At 40.0% G+C, this 23,879-nt stretch overlaps 1 protein-coding gene across 1 annotated transcript in view; it reads left to right on the top strand.

Annotated features, from left to right (window-relative positions):
• Positions 1-23,879, top strand: part of nbas (NBAS subunit of NRZ tethering complex) — a 177,459-nt gene that overhangs the window by 116,970 nt on the left and 36,610 nt on the right. Inside the window, exons 46-49 of the mRNA XM_040018563.1 lie at positions 1,960-2,184; positions 7,909-8,111; positions 11,862-11,951; positions 13,799-13,982. Of these exons, the coding sequence (XP_039874497.1) occupies positions 1,960-2,184; positions 7,909-8,111; positions 11,862-11,951; positions 13,799-13,982 (702 nt within the window). The remainder of the gene's footprint in view (positions 1-1,959; positions 2,185-7,908; positions 8,112-11,861; positions 11,952-13,798; positions 13,983-23,879) is intronic.

Consider the following 23,879-nt stretch of genomic DNA (forward strand, 5'->3'; position numbering starts at 1 on the left):
GACCAAACAGAGGGGCATTTTTTTCATAGAAATTATTCTATGACGGGGGCCGGGGTCGTTTGTGCAGAAGAGGCTCTATTTTCTATTACTTTCTCAGGTAGGAGCTGTGATAGGTAGACAGACTCTGGTTAATTGCAGCACAGAAGGTAGTTGGTTTCTGCCGCAAAGGAAGGATTCGTATTTGGTTAAAGGGAAGATTGCGGGGATTTTCACTCACTACATCAAACTGTCATTTTCCTCACTCCTCACTCATCATCGTCGTGCCGGTCTTCTCTAATGCCTGTGGCCCAATTTCTGGAATGCCAAAAGCCCTCTCCTAATTTCAAATACATTATTCTGTTCCCATCCACTTTCTGCAGCCTCAAAGCACACACCAGTCATGATTTATAAAAGAAATTATAAAATTTCACAAGGAATGTCAGCCACATAATTACAGGACTGTGAAAAATTGTCCTGCAGTAGACTTAAAGTGCCTCAGTGCACCTTATCAATAGTAGCCTGCTGTTCTTTTTTTTTTTTTCTTCGCCCTGGCACCCTGCCATCACCCTTCTCCAGACCTTCCTTTTTTTTTTTTTGTCCTGTGTCCCTTCTCTTTCCCTACCACCCCAAGAGAGCTAATTGATCCCTCTTGACTTCAGAGCCAATTAAACTCCAATTCCCAGGAGGCAATGTTTTCCCTTTGTGTTCTTTAACATGCAGATTACCTCTCAGGAAGACACCGTCCACTCCCTCTGCCATTACCATCCCTCTCTTCTCTTTCTTCTGTCCTCCTCGGACGTGCAAAGGGAAAATCGAGTCCCTTCTCACATTTAGGAATGTTTTCGACCTTTTGACCATTGGGTGGCAATGATGAATTGATTCACCGTTGCCATCGTTGATTCATTTCCTATAAGGTCAAGGAGTGAAATGCATGTCTCGGGCCGAAACTTCCCATTGGACATTTTTTTCTGAAGGGAGACAGATTATTGATCTCAGCTAACCTCTTTGGTGGATGCATCCCATCTTACTCAACTTCTAACTTCTTTTCTAACCTTACCCGAGACTCTGACTGATGTTGGCTGTGAATACCTGGATTTGATTCAGTAGGATACACACTTCATAACACATTTGTACAAAGACAAACAGTACAAAGGGCGATCGTGGCTCAAAGAGTTGGCAGTTCGTCTTGTAACCGTAAGGTTGCCAGTTCGAGCCCCGGCTCGGACAGTCTCGGTCGTTGTGTCCTTGGGCAAGACACTTCACCTGCCACCTACTGGTGATGGCCAGAGAGGCCGATGGCGCAATATGGCAGCCTCGCTTCTGTCTGTCTGCCCCAGGGCAGCTGTGGCTACAACTGTAGCTTGCCTCCACCAATGTGTGAATGTGAGAGTGACTGAATAGTGGAATTGTAAAAAGCACTTTGAGGGCCCCGAAAAGCGCTATATAAATGCAATCCATTATTATTATTATTATTATTATTATTATTATTATTAAATAAACTCAATTTAAATGAGCGTCTTACTTGCCAGAGAAATGTTCTGACGATCTCGGTGAAGATTACTGCAAATTCAAAATGGGGCATATGTAGCACATGTTGAAAGTGTGAATGTGTGTGTGTCTTGTCAGGGTCTAAGTTTGTGCGTTTCTGTGCAAGCATAAAAACCTCCTGTAGCCCGAGGCCTACTCTTCTCCCCATGAATGGTTAACCTGCTCAGTCTGAATAAAATCAATTACTCCAGGCTGGCAGCTATGATCCCTCTCACTCAAACACACACTTCTTATACACATGCACATGCTACTCAAGTTCCTGATAGTATTGAAATGTAGATAGATTAGGTTGTACCTACCTCTCTTTAACTCGGTCCATTTTAAATGAATTTACGAGTATAGAACTTGAGCACCTCTCTCTTTGCTCAATTCCACGCCTCCCCAACTTCCACCTCTCTCCCATTCTCTTTCTTCCATCCATTTCATGTCCAGTTGAGCATCCAAGCGAGGTTGGAGGTGATAAAGCGAGCCACCAAAGCCCTGCGCCAGCTGGGTGAGAAGAACAGGAAGAGAGGAGGTGATGACAGTAGGGAGCAGGAAGGGACGGACCCTGCAGGAATGACTTTTGATGAGGCTCTAGCACACCTGCAGCAATCTCAGGCCCACCTGGACACTCTGAGTCATCCCTTCATTCTGTCACTCAAAGACAGCCAGGAGGTAAGCCCCATCTGCCAAACACTTGAGCCATTTTATTCTTTTTCGGAGAGTGAGATTTGCTCTTTGTGTAAATGTGCTTTTAATGATCCATTGAAAGAACACACAAAGTTTAAGAGCGATATTTGCCAGCTGGTTAATTAAATTGGGGACAGAATTATTCTTTAGCACGCAGTACAATGTATCGTGCAATCATTCTAATCCACAAACTTAAGTGGTAAATAATTACAACTATTATCCAGCCAAACCCAGTTTGTTTTCATGGGAAACACAAAGAAACACAAAGAATTTGCATAAAAAATGATGCAAAAATCAAAAACGCATGAGCTGATCTACTTTTCAAAGAAATGAGGCATGTGGCTAGTCACACAAAAATGGTTCCAAAATAAAGCTAGCTTGTTTGTGTGGATGGATTATTAATATCATTATTTATGTTTTTGTGTGTACTGTATATATAAAAGAATCATTACTGCTAAAAGAGCAAATTCTTCAGTTGCTTCTAACTTCTGCTTTTAACTGATTAGCTGATCAGCAGCATCCATGTATAAACTCAGTCAATTCAGAAGTCTTACATTCATAGTGCTGTGCAAAAGTCTCGAGCCACCTCTCATCTCTTTATATTTTGGTAAAATGGGGGAATGAGTTTAGCTATTTCTTGAAATGTGCAACCATTAATGCAAATACAGTATATAAGAAGAGTTTGTACCATTCTAACAGCCTGAAAATCAATATTTGGTATGACCACCTTTATTCTTCAACACAGCTTGAACTCTTTCAGACAAGCTTTCTTGTAATTTATTTGAACAGAAAGCCTATTTTATGCCTGTCAAACTTTGTTATCTTTGGCATTTTTCATAGACTCAGCTAAAGAAATGAGAACAAATTATGTTTCTGCAACAGGCTGCTAGTAACAAAGTGTCTAAAAATAAGTTTTAAATGAGTTTTTTAAAGCTGTCTGTTATTAGTAGACACAACAGCGTTTCATCCCTTGAGCTCGGTGTATGTCTGGCTCCTTGGAAGCAAAATCAGTGAAGAAATGCAATCCCCACACAAATGCAATTGCCTATGGAACGGTAAGTTTAATAGGCCCTGAAGTGAAGAAGACATTTGACTCTCACTTCTTACTTCTTTGCCAGTTCATAAGGTCACCTTTGGCTGGACATACAAATGGTGCCTGCATATACAGTACTTGTAACGCTTGTGTCTATGTGTGGGTATGTGTGTTGTATATTTTGGGGGTGGTTCTGCTCGGCTAAGCTCTTCCCAGCCTCAGAAAGGCCAGTCAAGGGTATATTAATGTAAATCTGTGGTCTGCTGTTTCAAATGAGCCCTGCCGTATGGACGCATATACGGTACAAGCACCATGCTGTATCTCATTAAGCAAAGTCACACTGACTTACCCCACTGTCACCTCACTGTGGCTGCCTGTGTGTGTATACACAGTCTGAATCTGGGGCTAGAGAGAGGGGACATTATAACTTGGCGAGCTAAGTGTTGCTATGCGACAAGATATCATTGAAAACTGGTGATTTCTGACCCCCACACTGTGCAAGTTAATAATATTTTGTCCCAGTTTTAACTGTGTTTAAAAGCACATACCCTCCATAATAGAGTGGAAGACACAAGAATTACCAGGCAGAGCTTTAGGGCAGAGTCACTGATGCATACATGGGCGCACACACACATACACAAGCACACACACAAACACTGCATCCTCTATAGTATAACTTTCCTTTTTTTGGTGGAGGATGTAATTGTATCCTTGGAGATGTATTAAAATAATGGATATAAGAACCAGAAAGGGGCAGATAGGTAGGGAGAGATAGATACAAGAAGCTCTGTAGGCTCTGTTTGGCTATACTGTGGTCGTTTATCAAGTGTACGTGACCAGCTGCTAGAAATATTGTTAAACCTTTCTAACACAAAGAATCTAACACAGAGGCCTTGACCTACAATAAGGACATCAAATGGCATGTTCTTGATATTGTAAATAGTGATTTTTAAACTATTAACTCGTGCAATTGTGAGAAAAACGGCAAAGAAAATAATAACAACAGATCGTGTGATTTGTCTCTGCAGCAGCAGGGCTATTCCTTTCTATGTTCCATATTCCTTTTGATGTGGTGAATCACATACTGTGGGCTATGAAAACCATGTCCTTGATAATTACACTTTAGAGTAGTATATAATATTAACAAAATTAACAATAGCCTTATTTTTCATCCATACACTGAGGCTTCACAATGATACACAGAGTGGCTAAGATCTCCATTATCCTACCAGCGTCCCCCGTATCCTCCAGGTGAAATGGGAATCCCTATTACATGCCCTTTTTTCCCCTAGCTGCTACTCTTTGGAGGAGCCTCATACCCGCTACTTTCTTTGTCCTTAAACTCTCTTGTGATCATAGCTAAGGATTGGAACATAGAGCAATGAATTGAGAGCTTAGTTTCATGACACACTCATCATGTCATCATCATGTCCATTTCCTCTAATTGGCGCTTTACTTAAAGTGCTAATTTTTTCTGACAGGCATTCGTGGTCTGGCTCTTGGCTCTGAGTGCTGCAGAACACATCCGTGAAACTAAAAGGATATCCACAAAAGAGATGTTACACAACAAGACACTCTTCAGGCTTTAGCTGATATTATGCTTTGAAATTTAATATACAGAGAAAATATCATGCATATTTGAGATTCCTAGCATAAATATGATGTCAACATAAGGAATGTATGTATTTGAGTAACCTGAATACTTACCAGCACATTAGTTCGGTACACCTGTTCAACTGCACATTAGGGCAAATATGCTAATCACAGAGCAATACCTAAGGGCATTTAGGTATGAAGACAGGGTCAAGACGACCTGCTGAGGTTCAAACTGAAAATCAGAATGAGGAAGAATGGTAATCTAAGTGACTTTCCACATGGCATCATTATTGGTGGCAGACAGTCTAGTCTATTTCAAAAACATCTGATCTATTAGGGTTATTCTGCAAAACCATTTCCAGGGTTTACAGAGAATGATCCAAAAAAGAGAAAATCCAGTGAGCGGCAGTTCTTTGGGTGAAAATGCACTGTTGATGTCAGAGGTCACAGGAGAATTGCCAGACTGCTTTGAGCTGATAGGGATAGTTAGAACAAAGGTATGCAGAGCATCTCTGAATGCACAACACGTTGAACCCACAGTCATCGGTTAAAGATGGGCAACAGTTCACACAAGCTCACGTTGTCAGGTAGCAACATTGGGATAGTAGAAGTCCAATTTAATGTAAACAATATGAATGTCGTTTATACACCACAATGAGCCTGATTAGCTGACTCATGTTCAACCCTTAGCGACCATAATGAGCCCATCTTCTAATGGCTCCTTCCAGTAGGATAACTCACCATGTCACAGAAGCCCAAGTCATGTCAAACGGGTTTCTTGAACATGACAATAAGTTCATTTCAGATGCACACCAGATTGCAGTTCACACCATATCTCAATATCTCTTTGGGGCATGATAGAATGGGAGACTCACATTATTGACGTGCAGCTGACATATCTGGAGCCAATATGTGATGCTGTCATGTCGATGTGAACCAGAATCTCTGAGGAGTGTTTCCAGCACCTTGTTGAATCTGTTTGAACATGTGCCAAACACCTTCACTGTTAAAATAGCTTATGGATTTGGACGATTTCCAAGTGGTATTTTAATGGTGGATTTGGAAAAGACACACGAGACACAGAAAGCACAGACATTACATTTCCTGATACTGCGACTGAACTGTCTGGATGTAGCTTCCTGCTGAGAGTTTGTATCAAAAAGCGACCTTAGTTTAGGAGGAGGGTCTTTCAATGGCTTGAGCTCAATTCTACTGCAGCTGCAACAGGCACTGAAGGGTTTGTGATTAGACTGAATGTTGGAAGGTTCCCTGGGGAACATGACAGAATTGCAGCAAACGCACACCAAATCCATCTTTTATGCATGAAATTGAACCGCATTTATGACTTCTGCAGCTGCCTGGGCTGAAGTTTCCTTCTTGCTCTCTGGACCTGTCTTAATTTTTTCTAGTGCTTGACTTGTTGTATGTCACTGACCCTGAAAGTATTTACAATGTTGTTTGAAATTGGACACATGAGGAACACATTTTAATTTTTAAGGTTTTTACTCATTAATTAGTGTAAATATTGAACTGGGATGACCAGTAATCATCCCTCCAAAACAATATGCAGTGCTTTTACTTTATATGCCATGTAAAAAAAAAAAAAAAAAGGTTTATGGAATGAATAGTGAAAAGTGGCCATGGTTCAACAATGATTAATGAAACAAATCAAGATGGGATAGAGTAATTACTGAATCCTTTCATGCATATACTTTGAGAACTGGAGCAAGGTGTTTAAGTTCATGTTTTTCTCACAACTAATTAAAATATGGATATCTTTAGAAGTGCATTATTTTTCAAAACTTATTCTGAAGGAGTTATTTATTTGGTCATTAAAGTAGTAGTAAAAACAATATGCTGAAACTCATGAAGCATGTTTTTTTTTATATTAGGTGCACTTACTAACTGCTAGTACAGTGCCGTATTGGACACCATGTGTGAAAGGATGAAAGTATCAACAATTAAATAACCTTTAGCTTCTGGCAACTCCAAAGACCTTGTCAGCCTTATCCTCTGGCATTTGTGCTCGTAGCGTTTAGCTGAAAAGTCAGATAGGGGTGTAAAATGTAATAACCAGAGGCATGTGACCATGCATTAATAGAGCCAAAAACCTGATAATGACACTCACACATTGAAAATGTCTGCATGTGACACAGAAGAGTAAATGGTAATGTACAGTGCCAGGAAAAGCATTTGCCCTCTTTCTGATGTCTTAGTTTATTTGCATATTTGTCACACTTAAGCTTTAATATTAGACACAGATACCTGATTAATTGCAAAATGCAGTTTTAAATTTTTCATTTATTAAGGAAAAAAGTTATCCAAACCTACTTTGGCCTACTGTATGTGAAAAAAATAATTAACTCCTAAACCTAATAAGTGGTTGTGCCACCCTTGGCAACACTATCGCCACCATGTTGGACTGGTGGGTTGATTTATTCTTTTATTTTTTATTTTTTTTATGAAATGCTGTATTACTTTTAGATGTAACGGGACTCAAACCTCCCACTCATCAGTCCACAGAATATTTTCATATAGATGTGTTTTTCTTTGGTAATTGTGAGACGAGCCTTTCTGTTCTTTTCGGTCAGCAGTAGTTTTTGTCTTGAAATTCTCCCATGGATACGTTTTTGCCCAGTCTCTTTCTTATTGAAGAGTCATGAACTCTGACCTTAACTAATGTAAGTTAGGGCTGCAGTTGTTCTGGGTTCTTTTGTGACCTCCTGGATGGGTCATCAATGCACTCTGCACAGCTTTAAATTTGCAAATTATTACATTCTGTTTTTCAAAAGAGGTTATGATTGTGAACCTAACTAAATACATTTTGTACTTCCTACGACACACGTGTCCTTGATCTCTGACAATTTTGTGCACTTTTTTCACAGTGCCTTTTTTCCCCTTAAGAACTCTTTCTGTCATCTCATTAATATTAGTTTGACTCTAATGTCTTAATATTTTATGGCCCCTAAAAAGACTGTGATCTTGTACGTTGAGATTAAGTCTACTACCTCAGTCTTTAATCATTATTTTTAACATCATTGTGTTTCGCTACTTTTTTCCACGTTTTGTTCCTGTTCTAGGAGCAGCTGCGGGCCTACAGTCAACTTTACGATTTGTCCCGTTCTGAGAGGTCAAAAGTCTGCGAGTTAGCAGTCACTATGGCAACTGATGGACAGCCCCTGGAGCAGATTGGAGAGCTTCTGCGCGTCACTGTTGGATCCTTAGACCTGTCTCTCAAAAGTGTCCTTCACGATGCTGTGGAGAGAGTAGTCGCTGCACTCAGGTATTTTATTTTCGATGTCAAGGTTCTTGATGTTCTACAGTATATGCAACAAAACTCTGAGGTGTCAAGTGCTGACAATACCCATGTACATACTGAGATAGTTTGCAAAGATATGCACTGCCAAATGTTAGTTAATCTGCTTTTAGTAACTTCCCAACAATGCCCCAACATGCACAATGACAGAGAATCTTGAATCTTGAAATATGCACAATTTTGAGAAAAACAGCACTTTCTGTAATGGCTTGGTAATAACACGTTAATAATGGATTAATGTTTGCTAAGCAGTTTGTTAATAAAGAGGCATTAACTAAGTAAATGCAATATGCAATTACCAAATTAACAACCAAGTAGCAGCTTGTTATTACTAATGTAATAAGAGACCACAAATAGTAGTAATGTAGACATTTAAAAGGACCAATGAGGCAAAATGACTAGTGCAACAATGTAATAATCTTAATTATTAACTCTATTAACACATAAATATTACTGTTTTTACGGAAATGTAATATAAAGCGCTACTCACTTTTTTCCCAAAATGTGGATGAGCTATGAAGCTGTAATCATGAGGTGAGTAGCTTAGTTTAAAGCTGAAAGCAGGGGAAAACTTGTAATCTGGGATTCATAAAAAAAAAAAAATACAAAACCACAGCTTTCAGAGATTCTCCATCTCAAGACATCCAAACATTGGTAACTCTGGTTCTCCTCTTAAAACATTTTTAGCTAAAGCTCTTTTTCAGTAGAAAAAACACACACGCATAAAAAACCTGAAAAGTTGCCTTCAGCTGAATGCTCTGGACTGCACTCTGCCATTTCACTTTTACCATGCTGTAAGGGAGCTCATTCTGTAGTCTCTTTATAAATGCAGAGAGTGCTAAGACCTTCAAAGGCAGGGGTTTAGAAGCACCAGCATCCACAGTTGGCTGCATTGGCTGCCAATTGTGACCATTTCTCCACTATATATAAGTGTGTGTGTGTGTGTGTGTGTGTATGTATATATATATATATATATATATATATATATATATATATATATATATATATATATATATATATATATATATAATTTAATTTTTTTTTTTTTTTTTTTTTGAGAAAAGGGTGTCAATAGCATTCAGAGACCAGTTGATCAAATCCATAATTCTCTTTAGGTTTTAGAAACAGACTGTGAGAGAGTAGAACTAAGCAGGGAAGATGAGGGAGAGGAGAAAAAGTGTGTCCGCCTCCTCCGAGAGCCAAAAGGATCACATACAGAAACCTGTACAAAGAGATCAAACCGCTACACACCTCTTACTGCAATCAAATTCTTTACCACAGCCTAGCTAAAATAGCAAAAATAAATAAACAATATATACATCTCAAGCTTCAATTCAAGTCAAAAAAATATCTTAATTCTCCGCCTGATGTCTGAAGCTAGTGATTATTTTTGTGGCTGTAAATCATAGCTTGTGTTGCACAACGCTAGACCCCCTGTTAGTCCCAAGTTGTTCAGAAAATTGTTAATATTAGGACAGTGTTGAAAAATTACAGTTGTACAGTAGTCTTGTGTGCTGTGTGCTATCAAACATACCACCAGCTGTGACAAGCAGAATAAAGGAATAGGAAAATTTAAGATGTCAGGTTACTACGTGTGGCTCCCTTTTGTGCTTATTTAATCTTTTTTTCACATTTGCTGTTGCGCCTTGCCAAACAACATTATCATCTACACGTAACCCTTTCATTATCTGTCAGTGCAGATTGTATGGAAAAATTAATGTATTTTTATAACTATCCAGACAAAGCGAAGTGTCTACATTCAGCTCAAAAGCAGGCTTTTGAACATACTGTGCGCCACCTGCTGACACCACCTACGACCTGATCTTTCTTGGTTGTTATCTGAAAATATACTGTATATATATCTGTCCACTTTGGGCTGAGCATGTTGGTGGGAAGAACACTGTCAAAACAAATGCCTGAAGTGTTGAACTGAATCTGCAGTAGCTGCCTGTGGGAGTTGGGCTCACAGTCTTTTATTGGTGTTTTCCTGCTCCCAGAATTCAAAAGGAAGGCAGAGATGATTCACCAAGATGTGTCTGCAGATGTGCTAGATGTAAGGGCCGCGGTAAACACTTTGTATAACATTGTATAACATCCAACGAATACATGTATATGTTTGTTACTTAGTTTCTTGAGAAGAAGTGAGCTAAAACCCATTATAGAGAGTTGTTTTGATTTAACATACTGGAAGATGATTTTTTTAAAATGATTTTGCTTTTTGCTCAGACAGGCAGGCCAGCGAGCAGGGTTTTACTGACAAAACCAGATATCATCAGGCCATCTGATTGGCTTGATAAATGAGTATCACCCGCTGTGATTATAATCCTGCCTCATTTCCAGCTTTTTTTATAGCTGCTCAATGGTGCATGCTTCAGATAAATGGCACCTGAATCTGCAGACACACACACATGCACAGGCACTCACACACACATTTGTATTTGTATAGACTTGGAGGTCATTATCCCTAATGAACACACACACATACACACTTTATTGCATGCACATGTTCTTCCCTTTTCTCTGATTCATTATCTTTTTTATAATTAATGCAGCCTGATACAGCTGTTCCCCTCCAGATCTCACTCTACTCCCATATACACACACACACACACACACACACACACACACACACACACACACACACACACACACACACACACACACAGAGTCTGGGTGTGTGTGTCAGGTGCAAGACTGCACACAGAGAGAGCCCTATTTATTCTCTGGGGGTTTTCTTTGCCTTGAACACGTCACTCCGTGTTCTTACATTATGAATATCCCTTTATGCGTCGACTGCGTGTGGCTGCGAGCGTGCGTGTCTGTAGTTTCGGGGCTTTCTTGAAGCATTGTGTTTGGCAGTTATGAATGAGGCGGTCTTGTTTTTGGCTCTCTCAAAGCCTTGAGTCTGGTACAGCAGGCATACCTGAGCCTCACACTAATAGCCGTCTTTTGTATCTGTCATAACTGCTTTGTTTGTGTGTGTTTAAATTCAAAATGTAAGTAGTGAAATCCAATAAAGAAAATGCTGCGTCATCTTTCCACTTCTTGCCCAGATCATCTGTATGTTGTGTGCGTATAAAGCGTGTGTGTGTGTGTATATTGTGTAGGCAGTTATATGTATTGGCCGGGGCATACGTTTATTTGTGTATGTGTATGGATACAATTCCAACAGAAAAGTGGAAGTGAGTCGGGGGAAATCACCTTTTTTCCCCTCCCCCTTTGTTTCTTTCTTTCGTTGTGAAAAATGGCCTGTGAACATATGGTGCACACACACACATACAGCAGCACCCAGAGCCACTCTACAAATGCACTAATGATGTACCTTCTTAAGCTTACCTACTATTATGTGGATTTAAACCTCATCTCATTCCGCCTCTTTTTATCATCTTTAAATTATTAAAATTAACGTGTTCTTGTAAATTTCCACCGGGCTCGATGAGCTTGTCACATTGGAGATGGCTATTAATGTTTTTTTTTTTCTGTTTCATCTTGTCTGTAAGACTTGAAATAATTTTATGATGGTTAATTTAACAAAGGTTCACTACCTTCAAACATTTAATTGCCGCCAGACACATTTTTAACTAACACCGTCCCTGAGAAAGAAGCCTTTGATTTTTTTTTTTAAGTTGCTGTCCCTTGACATTGTGCTAATTTGAAAATCTTATCTTAATTAGCTGATTATGTAAGATGATCGTGGTGATGTGGTTTGTTTTTCAGTGGAGACCCATGCGCCCTGACAAATTACCCACAACCCCTCAGGGTCCTGGAGGCCATGGTGACTGCTGTGCACAACAGTGTGCAGAGTGGGTAGGTTACATCTGTCATCTCATACAACATACTTACAGTGACCCATTCTCTGATTTCCTTTGTAGTCCCTAAACTAAACTGTCCTCACACAGCCAATGTCACAGCACTTAAAACTCAAAATACAAGCGATTATGTAAATCAACTAAGCCTTAAAGATTTTCTTCAGCTTTTGTCACCCTCTCTTTGCACTCTGCATCTTTTCAGTTCTATTCAAGGGCTGAAATTAACACCTGCTGAGTGTTAAATATCAGTTAAATGTCTGCTAAATAAATGAAGATAAATTGACAAAAGGCACCTGGCAGCCTGTCTTGTAGCTCTTTTTGACGACGAAAACGTTTTGACAGCATCTATTGTACCCTGGTCAGCTTTTTCATGACCAAAAGACAAACAAGGGATCTGTGACAAAAGAACCTTAAATTAATGTATCATAGTGCAGTCATGCCCACTGCATTACTTTGGAAAATGTGAAATTTCAAAGAAGAATGGCATAAATAGTAGACCTTTAACTTCTTACTGACAAAGACATAACATATAGCCTGTTACATGCTAGAGTACGTAACAGATAACCTAAACTATTTGTTTTTATTGTTGGTATTCTATTCAATGTAATAACCAAAGATAAACATATGGAGCTACCCACTATAGCAAACTCTTTTTACCCAGATTCCCTTCCTGACCCAAACCCAAAGTGAATTTCCGGCTGGAAACCTCCGCTTGCCAAGCAAAAGTGTTAACCACTACACCATTGGAGGAAGCTTTGAATTCACAGACATTTGCTGTTTTTCTTAATTAATGATAAAGTTCTTAATTGTTTTGAAAATGTCCTTATTACTACACAAGCGTTTACGTCATGTAAAGTGGAAGAATTGAGATATATTGTTAAAATTTCCCATTTTACTGTTAAGTCATCTCAGTAGTAATGGTAATTTTATTTATATAGCGCATTTCATTACATGTGATAGGTGAAATCCGCGAAGTAGTCAACTTTAATTTTTTTTACAAATATTATAGATGTTTTAAGGCTGTAAAACCCCTCACTATACACTTTATACATTTTTCTCAGACAGGTATGAACATTTTCACACTTTTCTCTCTTGTTTAAAGACCCTCAAAGTTCAAACCTTCGTAGAAAAATAAGTCGGTATTATAGAATGAAACCAAAGATCAAACCCTGTTTTCAGGTCCAAAACATGGGAATAGAGCAGCTGCGAGAGAATTCAACATTAATGAATCAACGGTACGAAAGTAGGGGAAGCAAGAAGAATGAGTTGAGTAAAGTTTGACGTATCTGACTGTTTTGTTTCGCTTAATGTGCTTCATAATGCGGCGTGCCTTATGGTCCGAAAAATACGGTAACTTCTATCTTCCTTTAGCATGTCCAGAAGTCCAACTTTTTGTGCGACGGTTAGCATCGTCCTCTGCCTTTTGGGTGCTACCGCAGGTGTCTTTGACGGTGCAAAACGTTTCGTCGACATTGTTGTGTTTGTTGGGGAGAAAACTTACACAGATACAGCACTTCAGAGTCACATTGCTAGCGATCGAAGATTTATGTAAATTTGACAACTTTGACACAACATAACTGTAGCTATAGTTGAATCATTTAGTTTGTAAAAAAAAAAACCCCAACAGAATAACATACTCAGTTTCCTACAGCTCAGTTTAACGTCCTCAAATCTTTGTGCAAACTTTCTAACAGGCAATTTCTTGTTTCTTGAATGAAACAAGTAAACTACTTGGTAACATTTAGACATCTTAGTGTGAACTCTACACCTTGTCTCTCAATCTCTGTCTCTTTATCTGTACCTCACTTTGCCTGCTGTCAACCTCCCTCTCAAATCCTTCTGCAGTGACAGTACCGTCACTTCAGATGACCTCCTGGCTTGGCTGCGTCCATTCTGCGGTGACGCGTCTCTGCCCGTTCGGCCTCGCATCGACGTGCTGCAAATTCTGGAGAGTAACTTCAGCCTCGGAGACAGTGACGTTCGTCTTCTGCTGCTTTACAGGACTCAGGCTGTTCTCAGGGACAGAGAGGTAATGTTACTGATGCTCTCACACGTGTTTGAAGTTATGAAGATTTAACCCTCATGCTAACAAAGTGAGAAATATACTTTACTTGACAAACAAAGTGCTCTACAGAAGCACATGGAAAACTATCTACAGATGGGTAGAGAGGTCTGAATTTCCTGTTGTCCATGCTTGTACAAAAGAAAATAGAAGCAGAGAAGATAAAAAGGAAAATGGAAAGAGAAGAGAATCATTAGTGTGAAGACATATAAAAACGAATGTGTTAATTTTAATAGCACCATCAAAAAATAGTATTAAATGGTTGTGATCATACAAAAAAACTTGAATATAACATCTCTGGGATTATTCTCGTTTATGATGGACTCAGACAGTTGGAAAAATCCACAGCCTCCAACCTAAAGACCACAGGGAGTCGTTTTCAGTGGGCACATGGCATGGATAACTTGCACAGTTTCATATCCAAGTTTTAGAGCAATACACTGTCGTCCAGAAAACTGTCTTGCTCATTTCAGCAATGCTCTGCTAGACAACATTTTGCATTTTGCAAATCATTAAATTATATTTTTAATTACATTTGACACAACTTTGTTTTCTCTCTTTTTTAAATAAAACAAAAACAAAACAGGATGTCACATTTAGTGTAAAATAAAGTAGCTCCATTCTAAAAGATGTCAGTGTAGGAAAAGTGCCTCAGTTTCTTGAGAACATGAACACATGTCAGTGGAATCTACTTAACTTTGAATGTGTGGAAACAAGTTCTTAGATGTAATTAGAGATAAAAACTATGAGTCTGAAGCTTGTAACCCACAGTGGGTTTTGCACAAGCTCCTACAACCAGGTGTTAAAAATCATACTAAGGGATAAATGTTTAGATTTGAAATAACTGCATAAATATATGTGAGTATTACTAATCCGTATGTGTCATTTGCATATTTGCAGTAGTATGTAACATATGTATGTATGTGTGTGGCTGTGGCTCTCCCCTCCTCCCTCCCTGGTATAGCAGACAGCTGACTGGCTAGTCACTAAGTTATTTGACTGACTAATTAATGGCCCAAGCTGGATAATTAGTGTGTAAATGTATGCAGGCAGCCTTGGGCCATTGTCAGCGCAGGTAGACAGGTGTGTGGGCCCGGACTCTTTAACTAATTAGGTGAACTCCTAACATTTGGCAGGTTCTGATGAAATATACACACACACACACACAGGCAGACACACGTGTGCACACTTAACAGAGCGTACATGCAAGGGATCTGTTAATTAATCTTGTAAAAGAAGTCACGTTGTAAGAACCAGACTCGTTTCAGATGAAGTGCCACTTTCTCTCATCTCTCCCTAAGGCAGCCAAAAGGCCTTTAAGTGTGAGAGTGGGGTTCTTGTAGCCAATTGTCTGTTTTAACGTTGATTATTCAAGATTTTTGACTGTTGAAAATGCTTTTTGTGTTTTCACATCTGTACTGACACTCTCGTCCAAACGCATGCACAACAACGCGCACTCACTCTTTTATTTATTACATTTTGCCTTAATAATTGTAGCAACTTTTCATTGTGTCAGCTGCTCGACTGGAAGCAGTTGCACATTAATCATGTTGGCTAGGCCGGTACCACCCGTAAGCAGAGCTGGCACTGACAGCAGGAAGCTGCCCCAAGGCCACGCCGGAGACTTTGTTGTGCCCCACTCTGACCTTATCATGCTGGCTTACAGCCTGAAAGGGAGAAAAAGTGTAGGAAAAGGGGAGAAGTGGTGCTCGCTTAGAAGAAATTTAAAAAAAGTCAGATTCTGACAAAGGTGACAGGGGAGGAAGAAGGAAGGAAAGAAGTTGGTAATGTTCCCCCTCTCCTCCCTGGTTCCTTAACTAATCAGCACAGCTCCTTCTTAAAAGCATCCCACAGACTACATATTCATAGAAAAATGTCACATCTATAATACGTACTAGTATATACCCAGCCCTCCTGTGTCATATGCACATATTACTCAGATAGACATGCAAAAGGGTTGCCTGCTGTGATTTCCATGACAACCACGGTCTGGAGCCACAGTTTGAATCAAACTGAAAGCACTAGTATGTTTCTGTAATGCTTCCTTTTCAGCTTCTGTGTGTTTGCTGTTCTGACAAAGATATCTGGATGACACTGTTTTCAGTGATCAAAGCACAGTCTGTCTCTCACACACACACACACACACACACACACACACACACACACACACACACACACACACACACACACACAGTCTTTGTTTGTCCTTCAAGCTCGAGCCCTGGGAGCGCTTTTGCGGTTGGTATTTCTCGAGCTACTCTTGTTCCTTCTTCTTCTTGCTATTACTTGGTATTGCTCTATCCGTATTTTTCACAGTAGAACATAAAAAAATTGTATCTACCTCTGCTTTACAAACAGCCTGTAAATGGCTGGAAACTAAGGAGACCAGTTTCGGGACTTTTTTTAAAGCAATGCTGCCCCATTTCTTGGCTGATATAGATTTCTAGCTCCTCAACAGTCCTGGGTCGTCTTCTCAAATTTATCATTTCATGCTGCTACAAATGTTTTCAGTTGGTGGAAGGTTTAGAGTGCAGGCAGGCCATTTCGTCACCGTTCTTTTTGAGCACTGATGATGCCTTTCAGATGTGTAAGCTGCCACCTCTATAGGTACTAATGCACTCACACACCATCGGAAATGCAGGCTTTTAAACTAAGCAATGATACGAATCCAGATGTTCCCCCTCTACTTTAGTCTGGAGGACACAGGATCCATGTTTTCCAAAAAGAATTTCAGAATTCCACATTTCCTAAGTGTCTTTTACATGAGTTTTGGCCCAGAACAACTGTGCCATTTCTGGATCATGTATGGATAGTAGTAAAATAAACATTAAAAAAATCGATTAAAAATATATCAAAATGTATGTTAATGAGGTTTTGGAGCAAAGATGATAAAGTCATGGATACGAATGATAATGAAAGGTTATTGTTGGTCTGCTGTTACAATACATTATAATTGTATTGTGGATCATCAGTCCTGTCAAACTGACTGCTAACCTTTTGGTGGAAGGGACAAGCTGAAAGAAACTTAATTTCAGTCATTAATACAAGCTCACAATGCAATTCCTTTGGTTGTAGACAGCTTCCAGGCTTTTAGCATGAAGACTCTAAATCAGAGAGCCAGGCTTTGCCTGAAGGTAAAATGAATAAACAAAACCACAGATTAAACAAATGAGATATAATATGCTAATCAGCGAGCTTTAGAAGATACTAGAAGCTGGATTTTGTTGAATTTAGTCAAATTGATTAACCGCTTCTCGCTCTGAAAGTAGATGTTTACAAAGACATGAATCGCACATTACTTTGGCATGTTGGAAGTTTTTTGAGTTATAAACTGTAAAATTTTAGTTACTGTTCTAAATTGTGCTAATAGGTCAGAGCTTGTCCAGTATATACTATATGCGGACAGTAGTTACTTAAAGACCATACAGTCAAAGGGACTTGTTGAAGGCAGCTGTCCACTGGGATGGTTGCCTTAAGAACTACAGTGGGGCAAAAAAGTATTTAGTCAGCCACCGATTGTGCAAGTTCCCCCACTTAAAATGATGACAGAGGTCAGTAATTTGCACCAGAGGTACACTCCAACTGTGAGAGACAGAATGTGAAAAAAAAATCCATGAATTCACATGGTAGGATTTGTAAAGAATTTATTCGTAAATTAGGGTGGAAAATAAGTATTTGGTCACCTCAAACAAGGAAAATCTCTGGCTCTCACAGACCTGTAACGTCTTCTGTAAGAAGCTTTTCTGTCCCCCACTCGTTACCTGTATGAATGGCACCTGTTTGAACTCATCATCTGTATAAAAGACACCTGTCCACAGCCTCAAACAGTCAGACTCCAAACTCCGCCATGGCCAAGACCAAAGAGCTTTCGAAGGACACCAGGAAAAGTATTGTAGACCTGCACCAGACTGGGAAGAGTGAATCTACAATAGGCAAGCAGCTTGGTGTGAAAAAATCAACTGTGGGAGCAATCATCAGAAAATGGAAGACATACAAGACCACTGATAATCTCCCTCGAGCTGGGGCTCCACGCAAGATCTCATCCCGTGGGGTCAAAATGATCATGAGAACGGTGAGCAAAGATCCCAGAACCACACGGGGGGACCTGGTGAATGACCTGCAGAGAGCTGGGACCAAAGTAACAAAGGTCACCATCAGTAACACACTACAACGGCAGGGAATCAAATCCCGCAGTGCCAGACGTGTTCCGCTGCTGAAGCCAGTGCATGTCCAGGCCCGTCTGAAGTTTGCCAGAGAGCACATGGATGATACAGCAGAGGATTGGGAGAATGTCATGTGGTCAGATGAAACCAAAGTAGAACTTTTTGGTATAAACTCAACTCATCGTGTTTGGAGGAAGAAGAATACTGAGTTGCATCCCAAGAACACCATACCTACTGTGAAGCATGGGGGTGGAAACATCATGCTATGGGGCTGTTTTTCTGCCAAGGGGACAGGACGACTGATCCGTGTTAAGGACAGAATGAATGGGGCCATGTATCGTGAGATTTTGAGCCAAAACCTCCTTCCATCAGTGAGAACTTTGAAGATGAAACGAGGCTGGGTCTTCCAACATGACAATGATCCAAAACACACCGCCCGGGCAACAAAGGAGTGGCTCCGTAAGAAGCATTTGAAAGTCCTGGAGTGGCCTAGCCAGTCTCCAGACCTCAACCCCATAGAAAATCTGTGGCGGGAGTTGAAAGTCCGTGTTGCTCGGCGACAGCCCCAAAACATCACTGCTCTCGAGAAGATCTGCATGGAGGAATGGGCCAAAATACCAGCTACTGTGTGTGCAAACCTGGTAAAGACCTATAGTAAACGTTTGACCTCTGTTATTGCCAACAAAGGTTATGTTACAAAGTATTGAGTTGTATTTTTGTTATTGACCAAATACTTATTTTCCACCCTGATTTACGAATAAATTCTTTACAAATCCTACCATGTGGATTCATGGATTTTTTTTTTCACATTCTGTCTCTCACAGTTGAAGTGTACCTCTGGTGCAAATTACTGACCTCTGTCATCATTTTAAGTGGGGGAACTTGCACAATCGGTGGCTGACTAAATACTTTTTTGCCCCACTGTATACTTTTTTAGTGCCTTTCAGACAACCAGTAGAAACACTGATATGATGTATTAGCCAACTAAGAGCTAGGCAGCAAGCATAACCAGCTGGAGGATATCGGTGATCATGATAACAACAGAATTGCAGGGGCGATGTGTGGTTGAAAGTACATGTTTTTTGCTCTTTTAAAGTATAGTAAATAACATTGCAAGTATCTAGTTTCCTGATATACGTTTTAAGAGTGCAAGGTGCCATTAACCTTAGACAGAGGCTTTCTCTGGCAAGCTGCTCCTGAATCAGCTGATGCATCTAAAACTTTGGAATAGGATAGAATATAATAGCTCTTTATTATCATTATACATGTACAACAAAATTGTGGATTTTGTACTTGCATTACAAGCACATGCCAATTCAGATGCCACTTTGTTGTAGGTTTATTTTTCTTTTCGTTAGGCTTAATGAGTTAGGAGCAAAAGCTTTTACTGTTTCTCTGTTTTTAGTTGAGTTCAGCTAATGTTAGGACTTTAACATTTTCTGTAATGTGTCCTACAGTTTTCCTGCTCCCCCCCCCCCCCATAAAGACATCTTGAAAACTGGGATTTTGATCTGGACACTGATATTAGACTTATGTTATTCGACTTAACAAACATGAAAAGCTTCTTGCAGTCCAAAATGACCTATATAGCATGTCTCTTTAACTGTTTATTCATTGTCATCTGATAAGCTGCTAGCAAGCTTTCAAATCTTAAACCTCAGGGCACACAGCTTGAACTAATGCACCTGCACTTCAATATCACCAAGGATGAATTTAAATCACCTAATACAAAAACGAGAAATAAAGTAAACCATCCATTTAAGCCTGCAATAACAGATCTTCACGCCACTATAGAGTAGCTAAAACAGGGTATAAAAAAACACTGACACCATTTATGTTGAGGCTGTGACCTTCTTAACATATATTTTTACATCTGCTAGATATAGAGCAGTTTCAGGATTCATATGGAGTCATTACAAATGTAGGTTTTATAATAACCTTTCATTTGAAGTAGATTTTTTTTTTAAAGGCTGGATCAAAACAGCCTGAAATTTAGTGTAGTGATTGCTCATTGATTTGAATTCTGCCAAGACACACGCTGCACATGGGCAGTTTATCAATTGTTAGTATAAAATTGTATAAAAGTGTTTTTGACACTCTCTGCCTGTGTATTTATGGAATGTGTGTGTGTGTGTGTGTGTGTGTGTGTGTATGTATGTAGATATGTATATGCATATGTAATCTATATGTAATATTGCCACTATTCCCCAAGAATAGCTTCTTGACAGCCACCCTTCCACTGAGTCCATTTCTGATGAGGCGTCAGTGAACAGTAGACATCTTACTTTCCTCACATATCCTAACTTGATTTACAGAGTACAGTGCCTGTAATATTTTTGTCTTCAGTTGGTTACGTTGTCGTTTTTATGTCACACAGCCACACAGGCGCCCATGCATTCCGGTGTGCCAACTCATGATAGAGGCAGACGTGTGCTATTATGATGGATGCTGTTTTGTTCGGTGGTGACCAGACTGGGTCAAGTTGGGCTGTGTCAGTGGAAAGGCCAGTGCATGATTCACAGCCGCTGCTTCATAAAGACCCACAGATGATATATCAGAAAGAGGGGAGAGAAAGGAGAGAGGGATAATGATGGATAAAAGATATGAAAAGAGAAAGGAGTGAACGTTTCAGATCATGTTGAATGAGAAAAAGGCAACAGCGTTTTGCTTAGCTTCCCGACACATCCTCCTTAGCATTCCAACATACTATGTAGCCAGAAGACGTCTAAAAAGGAAGATATTAATGTGCCCAATTGTAATGCTGACATTTAGGCAGTGCAGGGTGGGGGTGGAATGGGAGGGGGTTGATACAGGAGAAGAGGCATAGAGACTGTAAGAGGTGAAGTCAGGCATAGATTTTGTGACTTAATTTTGAATGATTAGTCATAAGAGCAGGGCATTCAAATGTCAACACTGTCAAGATGTGAGGGTCTGTTTTGCCTCTTTGATGGGCCTTTGTGTATATTGTCCATTTGGCCTTTTTGTCACTAACAGCCGTGTACTTAAGGTTATTTCTTTATGACATTTCAAAGACAATCAGGAAACGTCGGAAAGCAAATATGCGTGTAAGTGTAGGTGTGTGCGCTTATTCTGCGTAGGTGCACACTGTACTTTGTGTACACTGTGCTTGTTGACGTAGCTGCCATCTCTGCTACTGCCTTGATTTCGTATTGTGGCGATGTTAATTAGTATCCCAAATCCCATGGCAGTGCTAGCAATAATGGCCACACACACACCTACACACACTCAAGTGCAGTGAAAGAAGGTGGCTCTCTGCATTAAAGCCTTCATATAGCTTTTCACTGTAAATGTGAAGGAAAATCACATGCATGTCTGTGTGGGTGAATAAGCAGTGATCACAGATTGATGCGACGTGTCTCCGTCGATGTCATGGATCATTTGCCGTGAAACACTGCTTTGATGCTGTTTGGACCAAGCAGTGTGTCATCTATATAATAATATGGATGAAGTGAGGTGAGCAGAATGGGCTCTGCCATTCCCTCCATAAGCTTCTCTGTAGCTACACCCCCTCCCGACCTCACACATTAAATCCAACCTAGCCTGTCTGACTTTTCCCGAAGGCGGGTCTTCTTCTCCTTCCTTTTTTTTCCCCATTTCACATTTCAAAATGTCATGTCCTTTTCCCCACTTGCAATTCATTGATTATTTTTTATTCATATTTGATAAGGTTGAAATTATGGGTTAGTCGGCCAAACATATTCCCAAAGTATATAATTATTCAGGTCAATCATAAAAACATATTTTATTCTTTATATTCACTTTCTGCAGTATCCAATTATTTCCTCTTTGTCCGTTCTTTTTCATGGCCTGTCTTGATAGCAGAAAGTTATATCTAAACACACTCCTGATTCTTGTTTCCCGCAGTCTCTTTATCAGTCTTTGCTTTTGTTTCGTTGATAGAATTTCCATTTTTATGCACCAATTAAGCAGAAAATTATAGAATACATCTGTTTGTGGGCTTTCATGCATATGTAAACATGACAGGCACAATATTTGAAAAGGGCTTAAGACCTCAGTGTGTTTTAAGTGTTGTTACAAGTGCATATGGGTTTGCCAACACATGGACAAACATATATGTTTGCTCACACCTAAGTGCATCTGCCCTCCCGCCATATCATAAAACACCCCCATCACAGCTGCTGTATATTTAAATATTAAGGCAACCGTTTGAAGTATGCAACACCCGAGTGCTAAGATAAGCCTTTGCTTGACATGAAAGACGTTGAAGGATGGCATACTATTTTGTTGGAACTACAGTCTTTGTTTGATATGACAGGAATACAAACAGGAACACAAGTGGGATTGTTTCTGGTTGACAGAACAATGGTGTTGTTGATTATTAACAGGCACAACAAGGAATTGTGTGCAAAAAATAATAAATAAAAAAATAATTTTATAAAAATGACAGCGTGTTGCCGCGGTGGGAAACATGTGAAGAGGAGAAGCCGGACAGGGAAGCTGGGAAAGATTTGTCTGATGAAAGCGAATGAGCCTGTACTGTGGGAAGAGGGTTTTACAAGAACAAAGAGCGAGCAGAGTCTCTTTCCAAGTAGATAAATAATAAATGTGATGGGGTTGAGAAAGCTATCTTATGGCCACAGCCTAATGCAACAGATCAGGGGTCATTGTCGTGATGGCAAAGCCCCAGCTATAATTCCACTTGTTTTGGCAGCTTTTATCTATCCCCCTTGGGCTCTCTCTCTTTTTTTGAAAACTTTATTTACGCTCTGTTTTTAACTTGGAGCCAGGAGAGATGAGCACAGTGCTTTGTCATCTTGGTGGGATCACTGATGACTTGGAAAGAAGAAGAAAAAAAGACCCTAAACACCAGAGAGGAGGCAGAGCAATAAAATAAACAAGAAAAGAAGGGATGTGCAGAGGGAGACAGACAGGAGGAAAAATAAGAAGAAAAGAGCCCGAGGACAGCTGAAGTTATAGGAGTGGGCAGCGCGGTGCCAGATGAGAAAGAGGGAGAGAGACGGTGAAAACTGAGATGAAGGGGAAGGGACTCTTGCGGTGTTATCTTTTTTGGCATGTTCTTTGCTGCTTTAGCGCCAGGTAAACGCAGTCTTCAGCTCACATCTACCTTTGAATTTTTGTTTAAACGAAATTTTACACATACCGGTAAATAATTTAAGCAAATTCCCATCTTAAGTTACGCTATCTTCCTCACACCTCGAATATTCATCGAGCTATGTACGCATGCATGATTAAGGAGAATGAGCAGTTGTAACACTGGGTTTAATATGTTACCGTGCGCCGCTGTGTGTCGAGACGGTTTTAAGCGACAAGCTTGTTCTCTCCTTCTAACACCGATCTACTCTTGCTTTCTAGCCACTCCTCTTCTGTGTTTTGTCTTCTGAGCTCTCCCCCCTCCGGTCTCTTATCTTACTCTTCTTCCTCTCTTGAGGCGTGCGCCATTATGTACACCCAGGTGTCATGTTATGCGACGTGGGTCTACAAAGTTAGTGCACAGAAAATGCAAAACGAATAGAGGGAGAGGTTAGAAAAGCTGTATTTGTTTGTCATTGCACTCAACTTGTCATGTCATGCATACACAAGGGTATTTGTGTGGGTTTTTGTTTGTTCTCCACAGGCCTGTGTGTCTTTATCTCTGCACTTATGTTTCCCCTGCATGTTTTATGCGTCTCACTTTCAACTCGTAATAAACTCCTGAAAC

Source organism: Simochromis diagramma, unplaced genomic scaffold (assembly GCF_900408965.1).
Source record: "Simochromis diagramma unplaced genomic scaffold, fSimDia1.1 OVJJ01000802.1, whole genome shotgun sequence".
Classification (NCBI taxonomy): Eukaryota; Metazoa; Chordata; class Actinopteri; order Cichliformes; family Cichlidae; genus Simochromis; species Simochromis diagramma.